Source organism: Egretta garzetta, unplaced genomic scaffold, assembly GCF_000687185.1.
Source record: "Egretta garzetta isolate BGI_Z169 unplaced genomic scaffold, ASM68718v1 scaffold526, whole genome shotgun sequence".
Classification (NCBI taxonomy): domain Eukaryota; kingdom Metazoa; phylum Chordata; class Aves; order Pelecaniformes; family Ardeidae; genus Egretta; species Egretta garzetta.
In genome coordinates, this window is record NW_009259967.1 from 869,055 (window position 1) to 892,807 (window position 23,753).

The window sequence follows — 23,753 nt, forward strand, 5'->3', positions numbered from 1 at the left end:
CACACCCCCGAGCATGACGTTATATGGTATGGAATAGCTCTTTGGTCAGTTTGGGTTAGCTGTCCTAGCTGTGCTGTACTCCCAGCTTCTTATGTACCTGGGCGAGCAGGAGAAGCTCAAAAAGTCCTTGAGTAGTCTGAGCACTACTTGGCAACAACTAAAAACATCAGTGTGTTATCAACATTCTTCTGGTAGTAAATCCAAAACACAGCACTATGCTAGCTACTATGAAGAAAATTAACTCTATCCCAGCTGAAACCAGGACAGTGCCGTTTCTAAATCCAGAAATTGGGAGTGAATTTCAAGAGATGTCTGCAACATCTGCTTTCGTATAGCTGGCTACCAGCATATAACACCCCTTGTTTTTAAACTGCTGCTCAACTCTCCAAATATCTTTAAAGACTGAGGATAGGAGATAATTACTGCTATCACTGTTCGTAATCTTCACTGTCCTAGTGCTGTTTTCTTGCCTTCTTAAGTGATTATCTAGAGCTGTATTTTCAGTTGTATATAGCTGCACAGTTTATTGACTTCAGTGGAAATACAGTGATTTACAGTAGTTTCAGATCTGGCCTAAGGTATGCTCAGAAAACCAAATTGGTAGAAATTGACTGTGAATTTACACGTTTACTTTCTTGCTAGTAGCACTTCTAGCAATAGCTAAAAATGAACATAGTGTTATCCGGTGTTTCACTGGGATAAATGGATTCTTTCATAGAGCCGTGGTATAAAGTCGGGTTTTGGCGGTGTTTATAATTTTTAAGTATACAGCATTAATGAAGATTGCTAGTTCTTCAGTGTTTCTCTGTATCTGCTGATACAACTGAGAAACAATGTTTAGCGTAGAATAATTTTTATCTTAATTTTCTCTTTCTTGTGGACAAATCCCGGTCACTTTTTGCTAGAATTCGAGACAAGAAAAACAACCAGTAGTATTTTATGGCAGTATGAGCTAGTGATTGCTGAATTTCTGTTACTGCTGTGTTAGATGGTGTTTCATTTATAACTAAGTTGTTGTATCCTGTTCCCCTCGTTTGTTTTTTTTTGTTTGTTTGTTTGTTTTACTCTCCAGCTATCTGTGACTCCGAGCCAGAACAGCCTATAAGGAATTGTCCATTGTGGGTGAAAGTAGAAGGTGAAATTGATCCAGAACCAATTTACATCCCAACACCATCTGTTATTGAGCCAGTTAAATCTGCGCTACTGCCCAACCCAGAAGTCTTGCTTTCTAGTAGGCATAGATCTTCCAGTGGAATGAAACCAGGCAGAGTGTATACTCCTAAACCCAATCCAGTGGTAAGAAAAGAAACGCATTTGTTTTTCTTTGTATTGAAAATTAAAACAAACACTGCTAAAAGCTTCTGTGCTAGGCCATTTTAGATGAAATTTGAGAGGAAAGCCTAAGACTGACAGCTCATAGGTATGTTGATAAGTTAGTATGAATTGAAGGTATAAATCTCTAACTATGTCCATCTTCTGTTGAGAATTTACTGTAGCAATACGCAGATGATGAAAGGTGATTATGATTCACTAATAGCCTCAATTAAAAATATGCAATAATATATGTTATTTCTGGCAAAATGATTGCTGATCCTTTAATGTTTAAGTTATTAGACGCATAATGTAGCCTCTCTGCTTAATGAATTACTTGCAAAACAAATTGGAATGCAGGCACAACAGTGTTCAGTGTAGTTCTGAAGTCTCTTTTCTGTTCTTGTTTGAGGTTTCACTGCCAATGTTGGAAGAATCTGCATTTGCCTCTCCCCTCACCTTAGTATCTAACAAAGGCAACAGCATTAGTAGAGGAAGAGCAGAAGTAGAGCCGAGTCTAGACAAATGGACCAGAATTGCTATTTAATGTATACCAGATAATGTTAAACATGACAGTTAGGACTTGTTTTCCCACTTAGAAAAGTACCTGAATGGGTTTGCGTTTTTGGGGATGGTGGTAGTGTTCTGTGTCATCATCACCCCTTCCCCTCCCCTCAAAAATTTAATTTGGAAGCAAGATACAGACTGGGCTACGTGATACTAAGAAGGCAGATGCAGCTTTAAATAGTAGACCTTTCTTTTGATATTTACTATTGAAGCATTAATGTTGAAGTGTTGTTAGAAAGCAAAATTTTCATGAATCTAATGTGCATCTAGAATGGACAGGATTTCTTATCTTTTTTTTTTCTTTGTTTTTCTTTTTTCTTTTTTGGGTAGATTCGAGAGGAGGACAAGGATCCTGTCTACTTGTACTTTGAAAGTATGATGACTTGTGCCAGGGTCCGAGCATATGAACGCAGGAGAGAGGAGAAAAAGCAACAAAAAGACAAAAGTGATTCACAGAGTTCTAGTGTAAAGGTAAGAAGTTACAGTGTAACTAGCATGTATCGTATAACAGGCAGAAATACTGAAAATGTTGAAGTAATTTTTTCCCCAGAAACTCCTACGTGACATGAGGGCTTGACTTATATTTCATGGTGATAGGGCTGTGGAACTTGGAGCGTAAATCACCTAGCAGTGCTGGTAGACTTCTCTTGTTACTATAATAGAAATTGTCTTGTGTGAGGAAATTCCTGGCTGCCAAGTGCATTATCAAGTAAGGCTTACATGTTCATTGTTAAAGGAGCTGTTCTAAGATGAAATTGTAGCATTGTCAAATTTAGCACATGTTTTATGATCTGTGGTGACAGTATGATGAACACAGTTTATTTTGCGGTGGGATTTTTAGTGTGGAAGAGAGATACACAGGATGAATATCTTTCTTGCATTGCTTTCCTCCTGCAGGAGCATGAACCAGAGCCTCGGACTCCAGAGAAAGCAACCTGTGAGACAGACAAAGACAGTGATAAATCGAGAGGTAAGAGCTGAGTCTTGAGTATAATTCAACTTCTTGGTAGTTCCACATTTTTGTGGGGTTTGTTTTTTGGTTTTTGTTTTTTTTTTTGTGTGTGTGTGTGTTGGCTTTATATTTTTAAAAAGGTGGACCTATTGATGAAACAAGTCTGTGTGCTGGGGGAGTTATTACTGTTGTCAATAAAAATCTTATGATGTGCTTGCAGTTTCCTGTTTTCTTAAGCAGTTGTGTGTCTGTCACATGGGAGGTACAGCAGGCTAAATATCCCATACTTGCTGTTGCTCTAAGGTTAAAATGACCAGTATTACAGTAGCTTGTTTAGCAATAAAAGATAATACTGCACAGCAGACACATCTTCAAGAGTGATAATTAGATACTTGGGAAGGAGTGGAGATCACTGTACATGGTTTGTCTGGGGATTTTTTTACCTCTTTTTTTTTTTTTTTTTTTTTCCCCTTGCTATTACTTTGTAGTTACTGAAGAATTAATAAATATCCAAGTCGTACTGTGAGGATGGGATACTCAATGTTCTTCACTTAGAACCGTATGAGACAAGGAAGCGCCTGTACTTTATTTGGAGTTGATATTGAATTCTTTTAGTTCAAGTTGAAAGGTTGAATTGAAGTTTTGTTATGTTACATATACTGGGTTTGAGTTTCTAGTTCATAAAGAAGTAGGCTAGACATCTGTATTCTCCTTCAGTCTGAAATAGCCCAAATCATGTTATGGACTTTAAAATGAGACATATACTATAGGCATTGTGTCATCCACTAATGAAATATAGCTGCCTTTTTGAGCTGTATTTTTTCACTGTTTAACGTATACAACAGCGCACTCTACATTTAAGGATGGGAATGGAAAAATAATACAACTAGTTGAAAATGCTGGTGAATTGGTAGGTGAAATTAAAATGGCCAGGACACAGAGCTCAACATCCTTACAGTTTTGCAAAAAGTGACGTTGGATCTCTAATGACAACAAAAGGTCGTGCTTCTGTTACACATCTGCTGCAAAAGACGGTTCTGCTAGTGGCATGTTTGCTCCTCATGCCATTATAGGACACTGGTCCTTTTCTGACTCCAAGAGAAAAGTGCCATCTCTTGAATAACCAGCGGTGCTTTCTACTGCATGTTGGTGTTGCTTGGAGATCTTTCATCCATGTACTGAAACAACCCAGCTTCGTTTAGCTTGTGATGCAATGGGATACAACCTGAGATGGTCTGGCTGCAGGTAATGAACTGTGAGAAATAGTTACATTAGTTTTGCAGTGAGTTTTTGCTTGCTTGTGAAGCTCTGCGAGGGGAAGTGAGGCTTTGAACAGTTCTTTTACTTGTTGCCCTGCAGCTGAGACAAGGGTGGAGGTGTGGGCAGAATAAAACTGTTTGAATATCCAGGTGATTAAAATGCCATAGTATTGCAGAAACCTATTTCAATTCTTTCTCAGAGAAAAGCTGGTGGTCTTCCCATAGTGAGGGGGACTCTTCCACCTCCTATGTTCATCACACCACTCCAGGTGGACCAACCAAACTTATCGAGATTATCTCTGACTGCAACTGGGAGGAAGATCACAATAAGGTCTTGACCATCTTATCACAACGTATCAACAGTAACGCACCACAGTGCCTCAAAGTGGGTAGCTTCATTATCGAATTGGCTTCAGAACACAAGGCCCAGGATGAGAACCACCCTCCTGTCTACTCCTCCAGAGTGAAAATTTCAGTGCCATCCTACCAGGACAAGGATGAGAAGCCTGAGATACCTGTCTTGGAGACTCCTGATAGCAGAGTGCCGTCACGCAAAACCCCAGAAAATCTAAAGTTCTTACGGGCAGACACATTGGACAAACTGCGGGAGAAGTTGCATGGGGGCAAAGGCTTGCCTTTTTATGCAGGAGTTTCTCCTGCAGGAAAGCTGGTCGTCTACAAACGCAAAGCTAATATGAGCCCCTCAGGCTTGATTCAGGTGGGTCCCTCTGCCTTTACTGTGGAGACTAGCTTCAGTTTCATCCAGTATCCCAGAACTCTTTGAAGGGGAGAACACTCTTTAGTTTGTCTACCTAGTCTTTTGCCTGTCCAGACAAGGATTCTTAGTATTTGGTGGGATTCCTGCCTCTCACAAGCTTGTCCCTTTCAAGGTCAGGAAATCTGATTGCAAGTCTGAAATCTGATGGTTTAGCTTGTCCTTTTGGCTGTTTGGGTCTTGGTGGCCCAAGTAGAGGATCTCTCTCAAGATCTTTTTGGTGCTTTGGAAAACTCCCTGTAGATGCATTTGACAGATAATACTTCTAAAAGAATGGCTGTTAGAGGCCACAAAAAGAATGTTTTCTGAGGAAGTGTACACTGGGACAAAACTTTGAATTGAAACTGTAAACATTAAATTGCTTTTTACTGCAGCTTACTGTTAATCTTCACTAATAACCTACATCCTCTTTGCAGAATATATGGTGTTCATCAGGAGAATTCATAATCCTAAGTTCAAAGTGAGTCCTTTCTGCACAGATTCATGCTGCCAACTTGGTATTATGAATTGGTGGTAGGAAGTGTAGGGCTAGGATGAAGAACTTTTTTAATCAAAGGTAGTTGTGGTTATAGTAACACCACTTTCAGAGAAGGCATATGAGTTAGAAAATAAGAGTAAAATTTATTTTCATGACACTTTGCAGATATGGCACCCTCACAAAGAGAAGCTAATGGAGAGAAAAAATGTAGGGGGATATTTCTTATTTTTAATAGAAGTCAGTCAATGGAAAGAGTCAAGACCTTGTTTAGTGGTGTATTAAATATATTTGGCTTTTAGAAGGTATTAACAAACAACCTGAAAGTAAAATGTAACTCTACCAAAACTTCCCGTTGACCGGTAGGCATAAAGCCTGACATTCAGAAAGATATTCTGTTTCTTCTCTCCCATGCAGTCAGTTACCACTACAACTCTGAATTTGAAGTTAGTCAAATCATCATACCTTAATTACAGTATCAAATGACAGTACGGATAAGAAAAAAGCTGATAAAGCTTTTACAAGCTTTTTAGAGTTTTGTCCCAATGTATATGACATTATTCTTTCTTCTGTGATGCTAGATGTTAATTAGGTTTGAGGATTTTATCCAAAACTGTCCCTGAATTTGGGAAGCCATTTTTATTCAGGACTGTAGCATAAGTAAGGAACAGGAAAAATAAGTGCTAGCTTCACTCTATCTAATTTCAGTGATTTCACATGCTCCTTTGGACTCTGTGGTTCTATGTGAGAGTCTGAGTAGCATCTAAAATCTGTGTTACAAAGATACAACAGGGTTGTTTGAAGTTCTCCTGGGCAGTAAGGAAATCAGGAATTCCCATTCTGAAATGCAATGGTTTTTTTTGAAAAGGACACTTGCAAGTCCCATGGAATGAAACGCCTCTCCAGAGGCGGGGAATTAGCATTCTTTTCACAAAATTTCCCTTTTCCACTTTTTTCAGGTTAATGATAAAAGGTATCCTCAGGCCAAACTGCTTTTGGGACAGATGGGGGCATTACATCCCGCCAATCGGCTAGCAGCTTATATCACAGGCAGGCTGCGACCCACAGTACTTGATATCTCAACCCTCAGTACTGTGATCTCCAAGGTAGCATCCAATGCTAAAGCACCTGCTTCTGGGACACCATCAGTCCAGGTGCCCACAACATCAACTCCCAAAACTACATCTTCCACCAGCACTACTTCAACCCCCCCTGTGACGACTCTGAAAACCCATGTCCCAGCACAGAGACAGATAGGTAGGTCGCAACTTATTATTGTGTTTTAAATTGCGTGAAGCTGAAGTAAAAAGTGAGTGTACAGCATTGCTGTTGATTTCTGTGCAACAGTGCATGCTGCCTTTGGCTGCATTGCCTACCTAAACTGCCTCTGCAATAAATAACCTCTTTAAAGCAGAAAGTTTTATTTTGACCTCAGAGTAAGATTACAGATGCTGACTATTAGTTATTTTATTAATGCTACTAGACCGTATTTTCAAGAGACAAGGAAGAGTGGATGGAGACACACTGAATGTTAAGCTTGGATTTTTGTTTTGAGAGTTTCCTTACTATGATTTTTAATTGCTTTTCATCAAACATCGATTTAACTTACTCAGTAAAGGATCACTCTAATCTGTGGTTCTTCGCTGTTAGTTTTTCTGATGATGTTGCCCTTACAATTGGAATTCTTGTGACCATCAGAGGTGTGTGAAGCAGCAGTGAAAGACAACATGGTCCAAATCTGGATTAGCGAAACAACAGGTGTGCAGCCAATAACCACACCGGCCTGTAATCTCATTGGATTTCACAAGCTAAACAGGGTTGGACTTAGTCAGCACTTTGAGTAAAAACCACAGAGTATCGGAAGAAGCATGTGGTACTTGTGTCTGAGTTGGTACTGAAATGTTACCCCAGCATGGCAAGAGAGGAAGTTGCCTTTAACTATTACATTTTGCATGAGTTTAAAAAAAAAATAATAAAATATTAAAATATCTAGTGTCCATCCACATATTCCCACACGTTAATTAAAGATCTGAAGAAGCTTTGCAAGAGAAAAGGATGTTACCTGTGTCCTGGCAAAACTTTAATTTCTGATTGATTGTTTTGTTTCTGCCTAAATTTTCATTGCCATGTAAATGGGTGTGTTGTTTTTCTCGTCCTATAATAAAACTTCTTGTTTTGTGTGTTTATGCAATATTAAAGAGCTGGCTGCATTTCATTGATGGGTGAAGTGATTGTTGCATATGTGATTTATGTGTTCTGGCATATTTTGGGTTAAAAATGCTATATGCAAAAATAACTACAATATTTAAGTTGGGCTTGCTCCATAATTTCAGTGCTGTTGTATTCATCTGTAGGCATCTGCAGTGATGTAGATGCAGTATTCCGATCCCTTGGAGAGCAAGGGACGAGGGAAAGGATCTTCCCAATAGTGATTACTTCCCATTGGTTAAATTTGTCCCATCCAGTCCCCAGTTGCACGAGTGTCACTGCAGTGAGAAGGGGACATGGCAAACTCTTATCTCCCTCCTGCCCCCCTCCCCCATGGCTGTGTAAGACATGGATACAGTAGAAGGGGGGTGAAAACCAAGAAGCAGTGAAAAGAGGAGTATCATACATGCTATTACAGGAAGAGTTTGAGGTTTAGAAAAGTTTGAGTCCATTGTTTCACTTAGGTGTTTGTTCTCAAGTACTGCAATTAGAATTGTCTGTTCATAGTTTCACGATAAAGAACAATCCCTCAGGACCTGATTCTTTCGTGTGGTCAGGAAGAAATCCAACAGAAAGCTATAGAAGTGGAGTAAAGCAGACATATTTCTAATATGTAAGGCATGTTCTGGACTGCCATAAAGGTCTCAATATACTTACAAGGTACAAAGAAAATGGAGGCTCAAATTCATGCTAAAATTACAATTGTAGCACGTCATGAAAAGCAAAGAGGAAATTACTAAAATTGACCTGAAAGTTTTTATTTGCAGCTGCCCGACCCTCACCTGGTGGTGTGTTCACACAGTTTGTGATGAACAAAGCCGGAGCTCTGCAGCAGAAGATTCCTGGAGTGAGCACACGCCAGCCTCTGTCAGGGCCACAGAAGTTCAGTATCAAGCCTACGCCAATAATGGTTGTCGCTCCTGTGGTTCCCTCAAGGCCATCTCCAGCTCAGTGCACAGTCTCTCCTGGGGTCACTACAGCCACCACCACTTCTCCAGTTACTGTGGAGAGTACCAGTGTGGCAGCATCTACTGTGACCGCTCCTAGCCAAGCAAGAGCTAATGACCCTGCCTGCTCTCCTCCTGCAGTTACAGTTACAGTTACAGCTGCTCCTGCAACACCTGGAATCAATACCTGTGCTACCCCCTCATCCACTGCTCCTGCTGCCACTGTGAACGTAACAAAAGCAACAGGGATTGTTGCACCGGTAGCAACCACATCATTCCCTAAAACTGTAGTAACAACCACAACTGTTGCTTGTTCTGTTGTCACAACATCTACTTCTACAGTTGTACTAACAACAACTGCAACAGCTACATCTGTGGTGACCACACCAACTTCCTCTGCTGGCTCTGTTCCGATTATATTATCAGGAGTTAATTCAAGTCCTTCACTGAATCCAAAAAGAGGTAAGGCTTAGGTGCTTTGGGCTATTACTTTTTTTCATTCTGCCTCCTTCTTAGCTGGAATAGTCTGCAGCTGTAGAACCCAAATTAAATACAGATTAACTTGCCTCATGCTTCTTTCCAAAACAGGGTAAGAAATGTAATCTCTTAAGTTGCTTGTTTTAGTCCAGTGTGAGCCGGTAGAGGAGGAAAAAAATGTAGCTATCTGGTCAGTGACTGCTGTGAAATGAGCTGGAAGTCTCACATTATTTCTTGGCCCATAGAAGTGTATAGCACAGTTATCGCTATGACTGCTAGAATTTCACGGTTGGCATAGAGTCCAAGAAGTAGGTATGAAATTACTCTCATCGTTAACATGGAAGTCTTCTGAGTCATGGTTGAGAAATGTCAATGGAACCATGTGAAAAAGACTGTTCTGGGCTGGCTGGTTCTCGTTCTGTGAATAAAAAGAGAAAAAAATGCTTTCAAACAGTTCAAAGAGATCCAGTTGTTTCCCAAATATTTGCACTTGTTTTCATTAAGCATAATGCCTGATTTTTAGGCTGTTCTCTTAAGCTGATTTTTATATAACTTCAAAAATATTTCAGAAGATGCTACTCCACAAGCTGTAAGTAAGACTCCCCAGAAGATGTCTCCTGGAACAGAGAAACGCGTAGGACCTCGATTGTTGCTGATTCCAGTGCATCAGACATCTCCTGCTTTGCGACCGCTAAACAACACGCAGCTTGCTCAGAGGCAGAGGATGGTCCTTCAGCCTCTCAGGAGCCCTGGTGGTGTGAACCTGTTCAGACATCCGAACGGGCAGATAATTCAGCTTGTCCCTCTGCATCAGTTTCGAGCTCCAGGTGCCCAGCCTAGTGTGCAGCCAATGATGTTCCGCAATCCAGGTAAAAGTCCAGTGTTTCTTTCTTGCCTGACCAGTGTGTTACCCAGAAATTAACATCACAATAAATGTCTCTGTGATGCTCCTTTCCCCTTCCAGAAGTAATTGAACAGGGTTGAATTTGGTTCTGTGTGAGTAGTTGAAGAACATAGTGTAACTGTTCAGATGTAATGCATTGTAAATACCATGTGTCTAAAATACAGAAAACGCAGTCAATAGCTAAGTCACCAAAATTTGGGAGTTCTGTGCAGCAACTAAAAGGGCCTGTATGTGTGTGGCAATGGAACCACGTCCATTGGACTGTCAGAACTTAAATTCTCTTGATCTGGTGATTCAAAACCAATTCTTGTTCCAACCTCTTGTTGGAGGTTCCCTTAAAAAGAATTAGCTTTTACCTGTGTTTCATTGGATGTCCTGCTCTGTTTTTGTTTGGTTTGCAGGTTTGTTAGTACTTTTACAGAAGATATTTAGATCAAATGTTACATTACAGTATGAAATTTCTGGAGTTTTTCCTTCTTAGAGTGTGAGAAGAAAACTAAGGTGGATTTTCAGCTGTTTCTCTAGTGCATAGTTGAAGACAGGGTTGGAAGAGAAGAGTGAGGCGAGAGCAAGCACAGTAGATGACAAAACTGCAGGGTGGACAGAAAATAATCCTGTGCCTTAGTTGAAGTTTTTGAGCATGAGCTGTAGTAAAGAATCAGTCAAGAACTTCATTGAATTCCTTTCTAGTTCGGGGATGCTGTTGTACAAGAGAAACTACTTGCCAGTGGTGGTATTTTTTTTCTTGTTCTGTGGCGTTCTGAAATGCTGTAGAGGAGTTCATTAAGGTGAAGAAGATTGTGGTGTGATCTTGTTACAGTTTTTCTCTGTGGAAGTCTTTTGCTGAAGGAAAACAAGGATTTTTAAATTTTTAATCCCCATTTTCCAATAAATGGGAAAGTAAAATGCAGAGGTCTTTAAATGCAATGCCTTTTTTTGGTTAAAAAGCTTAATGTTAGAACTTACCATTGCATCTGTTAGTTTTAGAGTAGCTACCTCATGTATTTTATTGGGGTGTTCCATATAAAAATTCAAGTTTATATGTCTTTATGCAGTACCAGCTCTTTCACTGAGAACTTGTGGTCAAATACGTGATTACATCGTGATCCTTGAGAATGCTGGCTACTTCTAGTACAGCATCAAATACTAAAAGAAAATTGCTTTGAGAAAGTATTAGTTGATGTTTTGTTTTTCTCACAGGATCTGTTGTAGGAATCCGGTTGCCTACACCTTCTAAGCCTCCTGAGTCACCTGTTTCTCCCACTTCGTCCGTGTCTTCCACTTCTCCTGCCTCAAATTCAGCTGTACAAACTGCAGTACCCAAGTTATCCCCTACATCTACCGTAGCCACTCAAGCATCTTCTCTTCTTCCTTCAGTAACAAGTTTTGTGTCACAGGCAGGCACTCTGACTCTGAGGATCTCTCCTCCTGCTGCTAGCAACGTGACAAATCAAACGGCCTCCGAGTCTAAAATAACCTGCGGCTCAGGTGGTCTGCCAGCTACCACTGCCAATCTCATACCTTTACAATCTGGTAGTTTTGCTTTACTTCAGCTCCCGGGACAGAAGACTGTTCCAAACTCCATTCTTCACCATTTTGCATCTCTTCAGATGAAGAAGGATTATAGGAAAATATGCAAGAAAGAAGACTGGGGTGCTGCTCAGCAGAAGGAGAATGGGAAAGCTTCATGCTCAGATGACATTGAAGTTACAGAGTCTGAGGTCACGGTGTCAGATAGGAAACAAGAAGAAAATGAGTTGTCATGTAACAAGTCAAATAACACTGAAGAGTTGGCATCTGGCACAATCACACCTGATAGAAATTCCACTATGTTAGAGATGGTGGAGAAAGACTCAAAGGTGCTAGAGAGTTCTTGTGATGATAGCTCTTCTCAGCATGATGTTTCCACAGATGTCATATCGTCTGACCATTCATACATCAGTGAGAAGCCAAATGATGAGGAAGAAAAAGGGGCCTCTGAGGAGAAAGAGGATTCTTTCAGTTCTGAAACTGTAGTGGAATCTGTTACAACTCACTCCGAAACTGTTTGTGGGTCATCAGATCAGTCTTTAGTTGCTCGTCTGGATAATGCACATTCACAGAGTCTCGAGAATCAGGAGACTGCACAGTTGAAGAACCATGGGAAGGAACAAATACATGCTGAACAGGAAGAGAAAACAGTAAAAGAGCAAGAAGGAGATGCACAGACACAGCTGAAGGAGGATGAAAAGGCAAGTTCTGGGCAGTCAGAGAGTCAACAAGAGCAAGATACACAGCTGGAAAACAAGAAGGAACAGAGAGGGACTGAACGGTCTCAGAACAAACAAGAATGCCAGGGTGGTGCCATGCAGCCAGATACAGAAAGGAAGGAGAACAAGGGCTCTACAGAAGCAGAAAGCGTAAGAGAGAGAAAAGGAAGTAAGTCTGAAGTCAGTTCTGCAAAAGAGCAGGATAATGCTTCAGGAGAAGAGCATACAGTGAGTACCGAGGAAGGCAAAGCAAAAGTAGCCAGGCAAGAAGGTAGTAACAACAAGGAACAAGGTGCTTTTGATTCTCAGGAAGAAATGAAAACGGGTCATGATATTGTAACACATGTCAACAGTTCTTGGAGCAAAATATCTAGCATTGTACCTGCTTTAGAAAATAAAAGTGAGGCAGATAACAAAGCTGATACATCTGAGAAAAGTGACCTCCTGACGCCAGAACAGAGGGCACAGGAAGCCAGGCATCACAAAAAGGGTTACATGCCCACTATTGATATAACTGCTGATGATATGGAAGAGGAAGAAGAGGAAGATGATGATGAGGATGAAGAGGATGAAAAAACTGATGATTCTGCTGATGAGATGCTGGATGGTGCTTCTGACTTCCCAAGTGAAGAGGAAGTAGATGTTGAAAAAGTGGTAAGCATTTAACTATGAAGGTTGTTTTTTGTCTTTTTGGTTTTTTTAATTGACCAACTAACATGTCACAACCCATGGATTTGAAAGACACAGTATGATGTTTGTGTTCTGGACTTTATTCTGTTCAGAAAGTCTAGATTAGGGTTCCAAGAGGAAGTGTCTTTTATTTCTTCTTTGTTGCATGCTTTTTTATAGGTAGCATTGTAGTGGCCTTTTAGAAAGTGTCTGGTTTTCAGTTAACGGGAGTTCTATTGAGCAAGCTGTAACAAAACCATTGCATGTTGTCCTCCTCCAGTATTTACTCAAGCAACTTGGTTCCCTATAACATGACTTACGATCCTAAAATGTAGCAGCCAATCTAGTTAACTTGTGTTATTTTAAGCTGTCTCCTTCTACTTAATTTTTGTAGTCCTTAGTTAACATTTATTTCTGGAAGGATTGCTTGAATCTCTCCATAAATTCCTCTTGAAATTTAGTAATATGTTAAAGTAATGTGTGAAAGCTGTCATTCCATATTCGATAGAAAAGAAATTGCCCCAGAAGACACAGGAAAAGGGTAAAACATTGTGGTTAGTATAGCTGAGATACGTTTAGATTTTGATGCTCATAGAATTCCCATCAAATTTCACCCAAAAATTAAAATAAAATAATCCCACATGTTAACTCCTTGATGTACTTTTTATATATCAGTATGTGACTTAAATGGTGCATTTTTACTTAAAATTTCTGAAATTGTGGCTTTGTGAGTCAGTCAAATGGACATAAGAAATTAGGTAGCCATTTCTTGGGATGAGATAAAAGTGGAAAGAGAAAGGTTAAGCTGGAGAAGAATTGAGGAACAAACAAATTGGCAATAGGAGAGGTTATGTTAGTGTCTTCAGGAATTTGAAAGTATATACTTCTTCTAGCCCCTTTGTGTTACTGTAGTCCTCTCACAGTTGAAAACCAAGTCAGACTTCTTTTTCTTCTAACCATATCCAGATTAACTCAATTAAGTCAGCAACTCTGGCTTTTAGAGAATCTATTTAAATTCCAGAAAAAATTACTATAATCAGCTTGCTATCCTCAGGCAAGATGATAGCATCTCAGCTCCATGAAGGTGAGGAAACTATAAGCAGGTATAATTTTTGGAAGTTCTTTAAAGCTGAAAACTAAGCATTGCTGTCTTCTCTTGAGTCAGATGGTGACAGTTTGGTAACTCCTGTATCCTTCAATAACCTCAGCTGAGTTATCATCAGGTTTTGAAAACCACAGTTCATTTGTGTCTGATGCCTGATAAACTTTCCAGACAAGGTAGTCTTAGGAATATGTTCGTCAGCCAACGGGTAATATAAAGTCTAGGTCACAGAGTAGCCTGTTATCAGGGTTGATATTTTAAAGATGTATTTTCTTTTGCCTTGCAAAAGGATGATAAAATGAAAAAGTAATTACCAGACGTTATAAGAAATGTTTGTTTTGGAAGAAACTTACTATGCAGGTTTTGACTAATATGGTTTGGTAAGCCATATAAGGGTATGTCGTCAACATAAGCTCACACAAACATGAGTAAGCCAGCTTTGGTTCTAGAGCAGTAAAGCTGAGGAATGAGATCTTGGAGGACTGTAAAAAAGAAAAAAACCCTAACCCTCTCTGGAATTTGGGTGAGTTCTTGGTTTTTTAGTCTGTGCTGCTTGCAAGTTAAGTTAGCGTGTCAATGCCTAATGGAGAATTCGGTTTTGAATCTAAATACTTAAGTCTGTTACTTTTCACTGGGATGTACTCTTTTTATCAGCGCAGTGCTTACAAGACAGGCTGCACAGGTATTGTTTGTCAGACTGGATGAAGTCAGATCATATAAACGGACTACTTAATGAAACGGATAAACATCCTCTAAGCTAGTGGAAACATGGAAGCGAAGAGTATATGCATGTCCACTAATACTTTTGTTGAGTGGAAATACTAAGGACAGCTCTTTCACTACTAGTTTGGAATATGGACTGGTTTTAGTTAGGCAGGAAAAAGCCATTAAAAACCCCAGAAAACTCCAGTGAGAGTCAGGATGATTGCTACTTACCTGTGGTAGCCCTTACTGCTTCCTTTTTAGTACATTTCCCCACACTGGTTCTTACTGCAGTAACGACTTCATTGTTCTTAATTTTGCATACCAGTGCTCTTCAGATGACTTTCTTTCCTTGTGCTAACTTTCTGTACTTGACTTAAGAGACTCTTGTAGACTCCTCTTATACTCAACAAAAGGATAGAAGCTTCCTGAGATGGTATCTTTGTCCTTTTGCATTTCCTACCCTGAATTGCCTCAAGAGAAGCTTAGGAGGGTTGATAGTCTTTGGCAATGCTAATAAAACCTTCTGAGAATTTCTATATAAGCAAAATAATCAATATCAGGACCTGCTGTCTGAACAAATTCAAGTGCGATGGTCTGGCATGTGATATTAAACTATTGATCTCCAAGGCATGATGATCACACACAGAATTCCTGTTGAGAATGACCACTTGGCCTGGGCTAAGTCACAGACCGTGTCTGTGAATTGTTCACAAGTGCTTGTTGGCTTAAGCCAAAACCATGCTAGGGGTTGTTCTAGTATTTTAATGCTACAGATTGCCCTGTGGTCCAATTTAACTTACCAGTCTAAACATAGCTTCTGTGTCTGGCAAGTTTTTTTGGTTTTTTTAAAATGTTGTTAAAATGTGTTTTTCAGTCGTTCTTTTTCTGAGCTGAACATTAAAATGATACGGAACAATTATGAATTACTATAAAATTGTAAGTTTAATAAAAAGTGTAAGTGACACATTTCATGGATTATTTAAGTTCTAACAATCTCTTGCATATTCTGAGCTTTTGGTACAGACCGTGTGTGAAATCTGCAGACATTGTAGCATAGAAGGCAGATCCAGAAATGAGGCATTTGATTGGGTGGTATCATACTGACATCAGTTGTCATCTGCCCTCCTCTTTTCTCAGCTCTGTCCCTGAGGACCCTCTGCCATCAGACAATTTGCTCTTCAGGAACTGGCAATAGGGGGGTGTAAGGCTGCCAGGAACAGATAAAAGTAAGAGGAGAGTGCTTAGAAACAGGTGTTGAATTGCAGATAGGGAAAAGTGCTGACATTTCTGTAGCAACTTTGGAACTTATGTGGTAGTGCAGGATTGCTCCTCTTGTGTCTCCATTCCTTAAGGTATTTTACTAATAACAAGCTCAAAGGCTCGTTAAAATTTTGTAATGATGGAGCCTGTGGAAAGGCTGATGCTTGAAGTGTAGGGCTTCCACAAGCATTTTAAAATTTTTGCACCCCAACAAGAAGTCGTGCTAGGTTATGAATAGGGTTCAGCCTATGATGGGTTGGCAATACGTACATAGGAATAACTGTTCTTATGGCAGAACTTCAGTTCACTTACTTCTGACAACCTTCACAATTGCGATATTTTTCCTATTGTTAGGAAGTCAGAGGTAGAGAGGGAAGACTTACCACCAAGAAGCATTTTTCCCTTTGTTGTTACATGTGAGAACGAAAAAAGAAATGTTTTTTGTCTTACCTATGTCCACATTCAGGATTTGTAAACTTAAAGATGCAGAGTTTTTGGTGGGCAGTGGAGAGTTTTTGCTTCTATTTTTTCCCTCGTCTTTTGTGAGAAAGATGCCACTTCTCAGGTTTTGCATACCATTTTTCTAGCGTGTAGAAAGTTCTACCATGAGAACAGCTCTAGCTGGGTAATTACTATCAACCCTTTGGTTAGCCCAGTGTAACTTGCCAGCACTCAAAAGCCTTACCATGATGGTGTTTCTAGAGTAAGCTAATTTCCTGGTTTTTTTCCCCTTGCTTTCTGGATTGTAATATTTTTTTGGGTTACCCTGCATGTGTAATGATGTCCAAATATAGTTTAGACAGGGTAGTCCTGCCCACTGAAGTAAAACGGTATGCATTGCTTGCATGTAGAATCACAGCGATGATACTGTATAAAATGGAAAAGCTAGAGAAAATATCAGCAGGCTTCCAGCATCAAGGAGGCTTTATGGATGACCCAGGAGAGCAGGCAAGAATGAGAAGTGCTCTATGTATAATGAAATACAACTATGTTGTCATATAATGTGACCTGTTAAAATTACGTAACCCTGTACCTCTTGCACATGTAATATTTTCAACGTAACAGCATGTATCTATTTTGTAGTTCCGTAATTTAAACTATCTTTGAATAATTTTTGTTCAGCCAGTTTTTTTTTTACACTGGCTTTATGATGCTTTTCCTTCTCTCATCAGGCCGCAGGGAGAATTAAAAAAAGGCTGTGGAAGCAGCTATGCTACATGTTTACATCACCTGTTGTAGCTCAACAGAAGGTCTGTGTCTGGGGAGATGGTGTAATTTTGATATCTTCCAACTTCTTTTCTTTTGCTTTCCCTTCCCTCCCCTCTTATAAGTTAGTAGACTTTAATTTCAGATTCAAGCTTATGTTCTTCTCCTCAGCTGAGGAATTCTTGGAATTTCAGCACTCTGGGTCCTCAAGTACATCCTCTAGTTCACTGTCTGAACCCTGGCATAGTAACTAAGGACTTAAAGAGAATTTGGAAATCTTCAGTTGTGGTTTTGATTTTCCTGCCTTTCTGTGATCTTGTGCAACTGGGTCAGTCTCTGCTTTTCAATGGGGAAGCTACAGAATTGACTTAAAGGCAACTGGGATGTATCTGTTGTCTTAAGAACAAAATTATATTAAAAAAAAAGAAGGCATCAAAAAGTTGCTCCTGTTCATTAAAACTGAATCTTGAGAAAGTCTGTAACAAGTAAAACAAGTATAAGGAGGACTTGTTGAAAAAATTGCTGACTGTTTGTGTAAGTGATGTTCTTCAAGTGAGATTTTATACAGTAAAGCTTAATTAAAGATTTCTTAAGTTTCTGTAAGCATATGGAGCCACTCAGCAGACACAAAGCAAAGCTGTGTACTGTTCACAGGCAGCGCTCGAAAGTTGTTGAAGTACCTATGCTGAAATGCGTAGTCTCAACTCTGTCACAATTTCAGAAGCCTCTGCATATGTGTTCTGGATCTAGACTGCAAGCAGTATTTGGTTAGACCTCACCAAGGTCCCAGGGACCTGGTGTCTCCTGACTTTCATTCTCCTGCTGTCCTGAGGAGCAGTGGTGACATGTAGCTCCTGACCAGCCTGTCAAGTTCAAAGTGATGCACTGCTTCCTTGGTAAAGACGGTTCATTTTCTCTGTACTCTACCTGCTCCCAGTGCTAATGAGTCTTGCTTTTGGGGAGAATATTTACAAGGTGGAACAAATAAGGATTTTATGGGCTTTCATGCACAGAAAGAAACAGTAGTTCTTTAAATTCCTGCCAGTACCAGTACCATACTTTCAAGTCAGATAAGAATTTTTTTTATTTCTGTGCTGCTCTTTATACTCATAACAAGAACTGTCGTGGCATAATACAGGTTCATAGCTGCTCTGAAGGAAAGCTGCAAGAAACCCCAGAAGTTGCTAGTAGTAGAATAATTTATTTATCTCCTTTCTAAATACAGAACTAACCAGAGATCAGAGCTGCTTTCCTGTGCAGAGAAGAATGGTGTCTTTAAAGACAGCGTGTGTTAAAAATATCTTTGAAAGAGTGCGATTGTTCTCTCAGGCTAGTAATTTCTCATCTAAGGTCACTCTCCTTGCTCTTGTCTTTCAGAAGACATGGCTTTTTACAAGCACAGAGATAGTAGGTAACATGGGAGTGTGCACAGCAACCTGTAGAAGTAAGGATACTTTTCTGTTCAGATCTAGCAGCTATAGCTGATAACCTGAGCATCGCTTTTCTTTGTTTCAGCAGTAATATCTCGATACTTCATAGTACAGGAAGAAGCGTCAGCTTCTCTGCAAGTGAGTAGTTTAGAAGTTTATACCTCTTTCTACACAGAATTTATACTGCCAACACTTTGTAGGACCCCTCATGATGTGAATGGAAGGTGACGGAAGACTTGGGAATATTTGAGAGTGGTTTTACTGGGGGGAGGATGCTGCATGGTTTCATTCTTCTTAAAAGACTGGAAGATTCTACTGGCAGTGTTGCGCATGTGTGTGAATGTATATAAGCAAAAAATATGCACTATACACACACAGTCTTTAATATATATACGCTCTTTTTCATATATATGACGCATACACTCACTATATACTGTACTAAAGGCTACATTGCTACAAAGTATATGTTGCTGTACTTTACAGTTTATATTCCCCATGTAGCCTTTAGTAAAGGAAGGGAAACTTCCTTATTTTTTCCTCCTGATTCAGTTTTCTGTAGCCTCAATCACTCACAGCTATGGGAGATAATGTATTACACAAGGTTTAAAAACCATAATTTTATGTGGCAGCATGATTCACAATGATGGTCACTCTGTGGTGTCAGTAACTAAAGTGGCGATATTTATGTTGTTCTTTGAATTTTAGATAGCTCTGCTGTGAGTTATGGGCTTGTTGTGTTTTTCTTCTTTTGTTGGTTTACAGAAGGTTGTGTTTAGTCAGTATGAAGAAGCCAAATACTATATCAAACATTAGGTTATTAGAGATCCTGCTTCTCTGTCAAAAAGGAAATTACCAGCTAAGGTTTACTGTCTGGTTATAAATTGAGTTCCTTTTAAACTAACATAGCTGCAAATTTAATGGGTGTAAATTTCATGACTGACTGGAAATGTGTATCCTTAACCACTTGTTAGTTGTGTTTGTGTGGTAATTTAGGCTGTTCTTGTTTGTTTCTGTTATAGGGCTGTATATAGCCTAATCTGTGGTCAGCTTAGTAAATGCAACACTTCCTCCTTTCTAATCTGAGTTTCTTAAAACAGCAGTTTTAAGCAGTGTGAGTTGCAGATAACTTTACATAATCAGTACCGTGAAAAGCATTTATTAGAGGTCACTTGCTGATCCAGTATTGCGTATCGCTTTTTTTTCCTGTTCTGGAACTAAGTGGTTTTTTGCGATTAACTGTTTGCGTCAATTTCAGGTAAGTATTCAGGTCAGAGGACGAGATTGCAGCTCCTCGAAAAGAAATAAAAGGAGGACAAAGAGAAGGAGGAAAGACAGAAAAGAATAGGAGGACAAGATTGCGTTAGTTCAGGGAACTGGGTGAAATAGAGTACAGAATGGAAGTATAATTACATTTCCTTACTTAAGGAGGAGAAAGAGTTCTGCAGACTTTAAGCAGGACAAAGATTATGATATAAAAAAACTTCATTAAAAACTGCAATACAAAAAAAGGCTTGTTTTGTTGGGGTGGAGTGGGGGATTACCTGTTATCTACAGATGGCCAGAAGATGGATATTCAACTCTTGTAGTTGCTACAGCACTGCAGTTGTTCTCTATCTCTGTCTTGTAGCAAGTTTTCTTGGTCGGGCAAGCATGGAGAAAAACTACTCTTCACAATATCATAAATATTTAAAATAATTATTGGGCAGCATTTTGGAAAGAGCCAAAATCATACTCTTCATCATGTAAGCAGTTTACTGTATGACCCAAAGAAGGCTGGTTGTATGATGTTCTGACTTGGCTATCTTAGGTATGAGAGACCATTACTAAGGCTGTAAGTATTTCAGCTAGTGTCAAAAAAAGGTTAGTTAGCAAGAGTCTACAGTAGCAGGTTGTAGAGACAGTTTAATCTTTATTGAAAATGGAGGCAGGAAAGCTCTGCCCTGTGAAAGCTTTTTATCTCACCCATAGTAAAAGCATAAATGACAGAGATGGGTTTTGCCCTTACCAAAATGAATTTTGCAGAGTTGCTAGTGGGAGGAATTTCTTGAGGTGACAGTTAAAATAACCACCTGCTTAGCACTGTTTATTGGCCAGTATAGCTGGAGATGTTGTTGATTTTTTTTTAATGGTTCTTAATGTTCTAATGTAATCTCTTTTGAGACTGAAGTGAAACTGTTTTGGCCTGAGCTCTATTGCTAAGTAGATACTCATTTTAAAAAACAAAACAAAAACTGTTCCAGGATGCGTGTGAATACAGTGAGGATGACGAGCAGGTGGACATTGAGACCGTGGAGGAGCTTTCAGAGAAGATTAACATTGCCCGTCTGAAGGCCACAGCTGCTAATATCCGACCTTCCAAACAGAAGTAAGCATCCTTGGAGAGCACTACAGTTTTGTATTTTGTTGATGAGCTGGCATTGAATGAACCCATTAAACAACAGGTTTAATGTGATGGTAAGATAAAGCAGGGCTTGTGTCAGGTCTTCCTGAGCACTGGTTCTTCCCAGTGTCTGAGGACGGGGCTGTCAGAAGTAAGAGTAGATTCGAGGTGTCTTAGCCTTTACCCACCCCCCACCCCCTTAATTAATTTGTTCATGGAGATGTGTATCTTGTAATGTAAAATTATTATGAGTGAATCTCCTCCCTTCCTGCAAACTGAATATGAGCAGGGTCATCCTGGTTTTAAATGTGATTTTGCAAGCTTTGTCTATTCTTGCTGGTGGACTTGTTATTTTTAGGCAGGAGCAGTCATTGGCTTGATCCCTGATCCTGTAAAAGCTTTGTCTATGGGACCATTGCCACAGCAAAGAAAGCATTTTCTTATTTATGTATAGTCTGCCATGGTTGGATAGCTTAGCTTTTTTGTTTTTGTTTTTGTTTGTTTTTGTTATTGTTGCTGCCCTTGCCTTTGTAATGACAAAATGCAAAGTAAAAACATGGCTTACTTGCGGTGTGTAAAGATGGTCATGGCTATTTCTCAGTTGCACCAAACAAGAGTGTGGGGGACATTGCATCCTTAGTTCTTTTTGTTCGAAGAATTTTTTTGTAGAAACTTTGAAAAATTTATTTGGTGATGATATATGCTTCCCAGATAGTTCCTTTTTTTTTCCCTTCAAAGATAAACTCAAGTTTTATCCTTAGATGGTGACTTTGCTATAAATTGTGAAGATCTTTCAGTGAGAGAGAAAAACAGATGTCATGTTTTGTAAAAAATAATTCTTTCAAATGTGTATTGTTCTTTGTTTTCTTGAAGCTCCTGAGATACGAGGAAGCTGTTGTTATATATTAGGATTGTAATAAATGTGAGGCTTTTGGTTGCTTGTTCTTGGTGGGGGAGGGATTGCTCTGCCATCTGTATTGAATCTGGTTTTTAAAAGAAGAACCAAAACATGATTTAAAAAAAAAAAAAACTTCCTGTAGCTACCAGTCATGGGCTGAATTTATTCTCTTTGGCATATAGTGAAATAGTTTTGCCTTTTGCACTATGATATGATTTTACACCTTTCAGAACAGCTGAATTTTTTTTCAGGATGATGGCATTGGAGATAAGAGTTCACTTTCTTGAGAAAGCTCAACAGTATCCTGCTTTTATGTAGTTACACGGGAAGAGTTAATTTCAAGGGATAAAAATGAGCAATTCTAGGCTGTTGGAATGTAGTTAATGAGGATAGAGTGCATGAGATGAGTAGTGTTGGGAAAAACTTTTTACCTTTTTTCCAGATACCATGCTCGTAATTCTTCGGATGAAAAATTATCAGAAAAAGCTACGAAGGTATATGTTTGCTCTCCTCTTTCCTTTTGGTATCACACCTCCATTTTAAAGATAAACTTTCATCTCAATTGCAACTCTTAACGCGATTTATCTACCTTCCATATATTTATGATTAAATGCAAGAAACCAAATGTGCATTTGGGGGGGAAGGGGCTCAGTCCAAATCTCATTAAAGAAAAAGGACTGCTACTGGCATCAGTGGGTTTCAGATTCAGCTTTGTGTATGGGAGGAATATCTGCCTTTTATTAGTGCGTTTGCTTAGGTTTTGTGTTCTTGGCATAAATAATCTTTACAGCACGCAAAATAATGAACAGCAGAAATGTTTTCATGTGTCGAAGAAGACAGTATGTAGGATTTTATAGGCACAGCACTGGGTGAAGGATTTCTGAAAACAGTAATAATATGTGTTTAGGCAATTTAAAGATAACGCAGAATCCTTTCAAACCAAAACTCAATGCAATCCGTCTGAAGCTTATGCTCTATTTTTGGGTGGCTTTGAAGCCAGTTTCACTAACTCTCCATGATAACTACCTGTGATGTACTTGATGTCAAGTGTAGAGCTACCTGCTGGGGTGGGGTGGGGCTTTGAGGTGGGGCGTGAGCCTGGTGTATGTCTTACATGTTAGTGCAGACTGGTATGTATGCTTTTGCCTGAGATGGAGATGGGTTCCAGGATGCTCTGCCTGCCTCGCCTTCTCCATGTATTCTCTCTGCCCTTGAAGTTACAGCATGAGGCCCTTCTTTGAAAGGAACCCAGTGCCCCAGACAAGAGCAGGTGCAGTTGCAGCCTCACTCTGCTCAGCCTGCCTATGAGGGCAAAAGGGATGCCAGCAGCCAGGTTTCAGGAGCCAGTCTTCAGATGCCTCCTAAGGCCAGCAGGCTCAGAAATAGCATCACTGGACTTGAGGAGTCTTTCCACTGATTACTGGGGTTTGGAGCAGACCTAAAATGATTTAACAGCTGAGTTAATGCTACTTTTTAAGTATTACTTCATAATGAAATAAATAGCATAATTGTACAAAACCTGCAAGAGTAATGATGAAATAACAAACCTTCAAATCTGCAGAGATTAGTAATTATGCCTATTGCCTGTCAGCCTTTTTGGAAAATTAAATTCAAAATCAGAGCATGTCTTTGACACTTTCTGTTTCTTGGTAGGTGTCTGGGGTCATAAGTTTCAATGCCGTCTTTCACATTCTTACATACAATGGCTCTTGGCCCCAACCCATATATACCCATGAGACAAAATAGAAGTCAAACTAGTTTAACGCCAGGGAAGAATTCAAGTGTCCTATATTTGATGTGATTGTTTCGTTCATTAGTAGACTCTTTTGACAAGCAAACAACAACAAAAAAATCTGGCTCAAACGTGTGATTTTGCTGTTATCCTGTGGCTTACCTAAGTAGCCTTGTATTGCAAAAAATGAAAGCTTATGAATAGAAGGGACACTGCTCATGATCTTTTCCTTTAGGGTTGATGTGAT

General features: G+C 39.5%; 1 protein-coding gene across 1 annotated transcript in view; it reads left to right on the forward strand.

Annotated features, from left to right (window-relative positions):
* MGA (MAX dimerization protein MGA) overlaps positions 1–23,753 on the forward strand; it is a 59,403-nt gene that overhangs the window by 25,138 nt on the left and 10,512 nt on the right. The window contains 10 exon segments of the mRNA XM_035895761.1: positions 1,073–1,296; positions 2,209–2,349; positions 2,776–2,848; positions 4,290–4,807; positions 6,299–6,596; positions 8,315–8,956; positions 9,541–9,840; positions 11,076–12,778; positions 20,737–20,861; positions 22,217–22,268. Of these exon segments, the coding sequence (XP_035751654.1) occupies positions 1,073–1,296; positions 2,209–2,349; positions 2,776–2,848; positions 4,290–4,807; positions 6,299–6,596; positions 8,315–8,956; positions 9,541–9,840; positions 11,076–12,778; positions 20,737–20,861; positions 22,217–22,268 (4,076 nt within the window).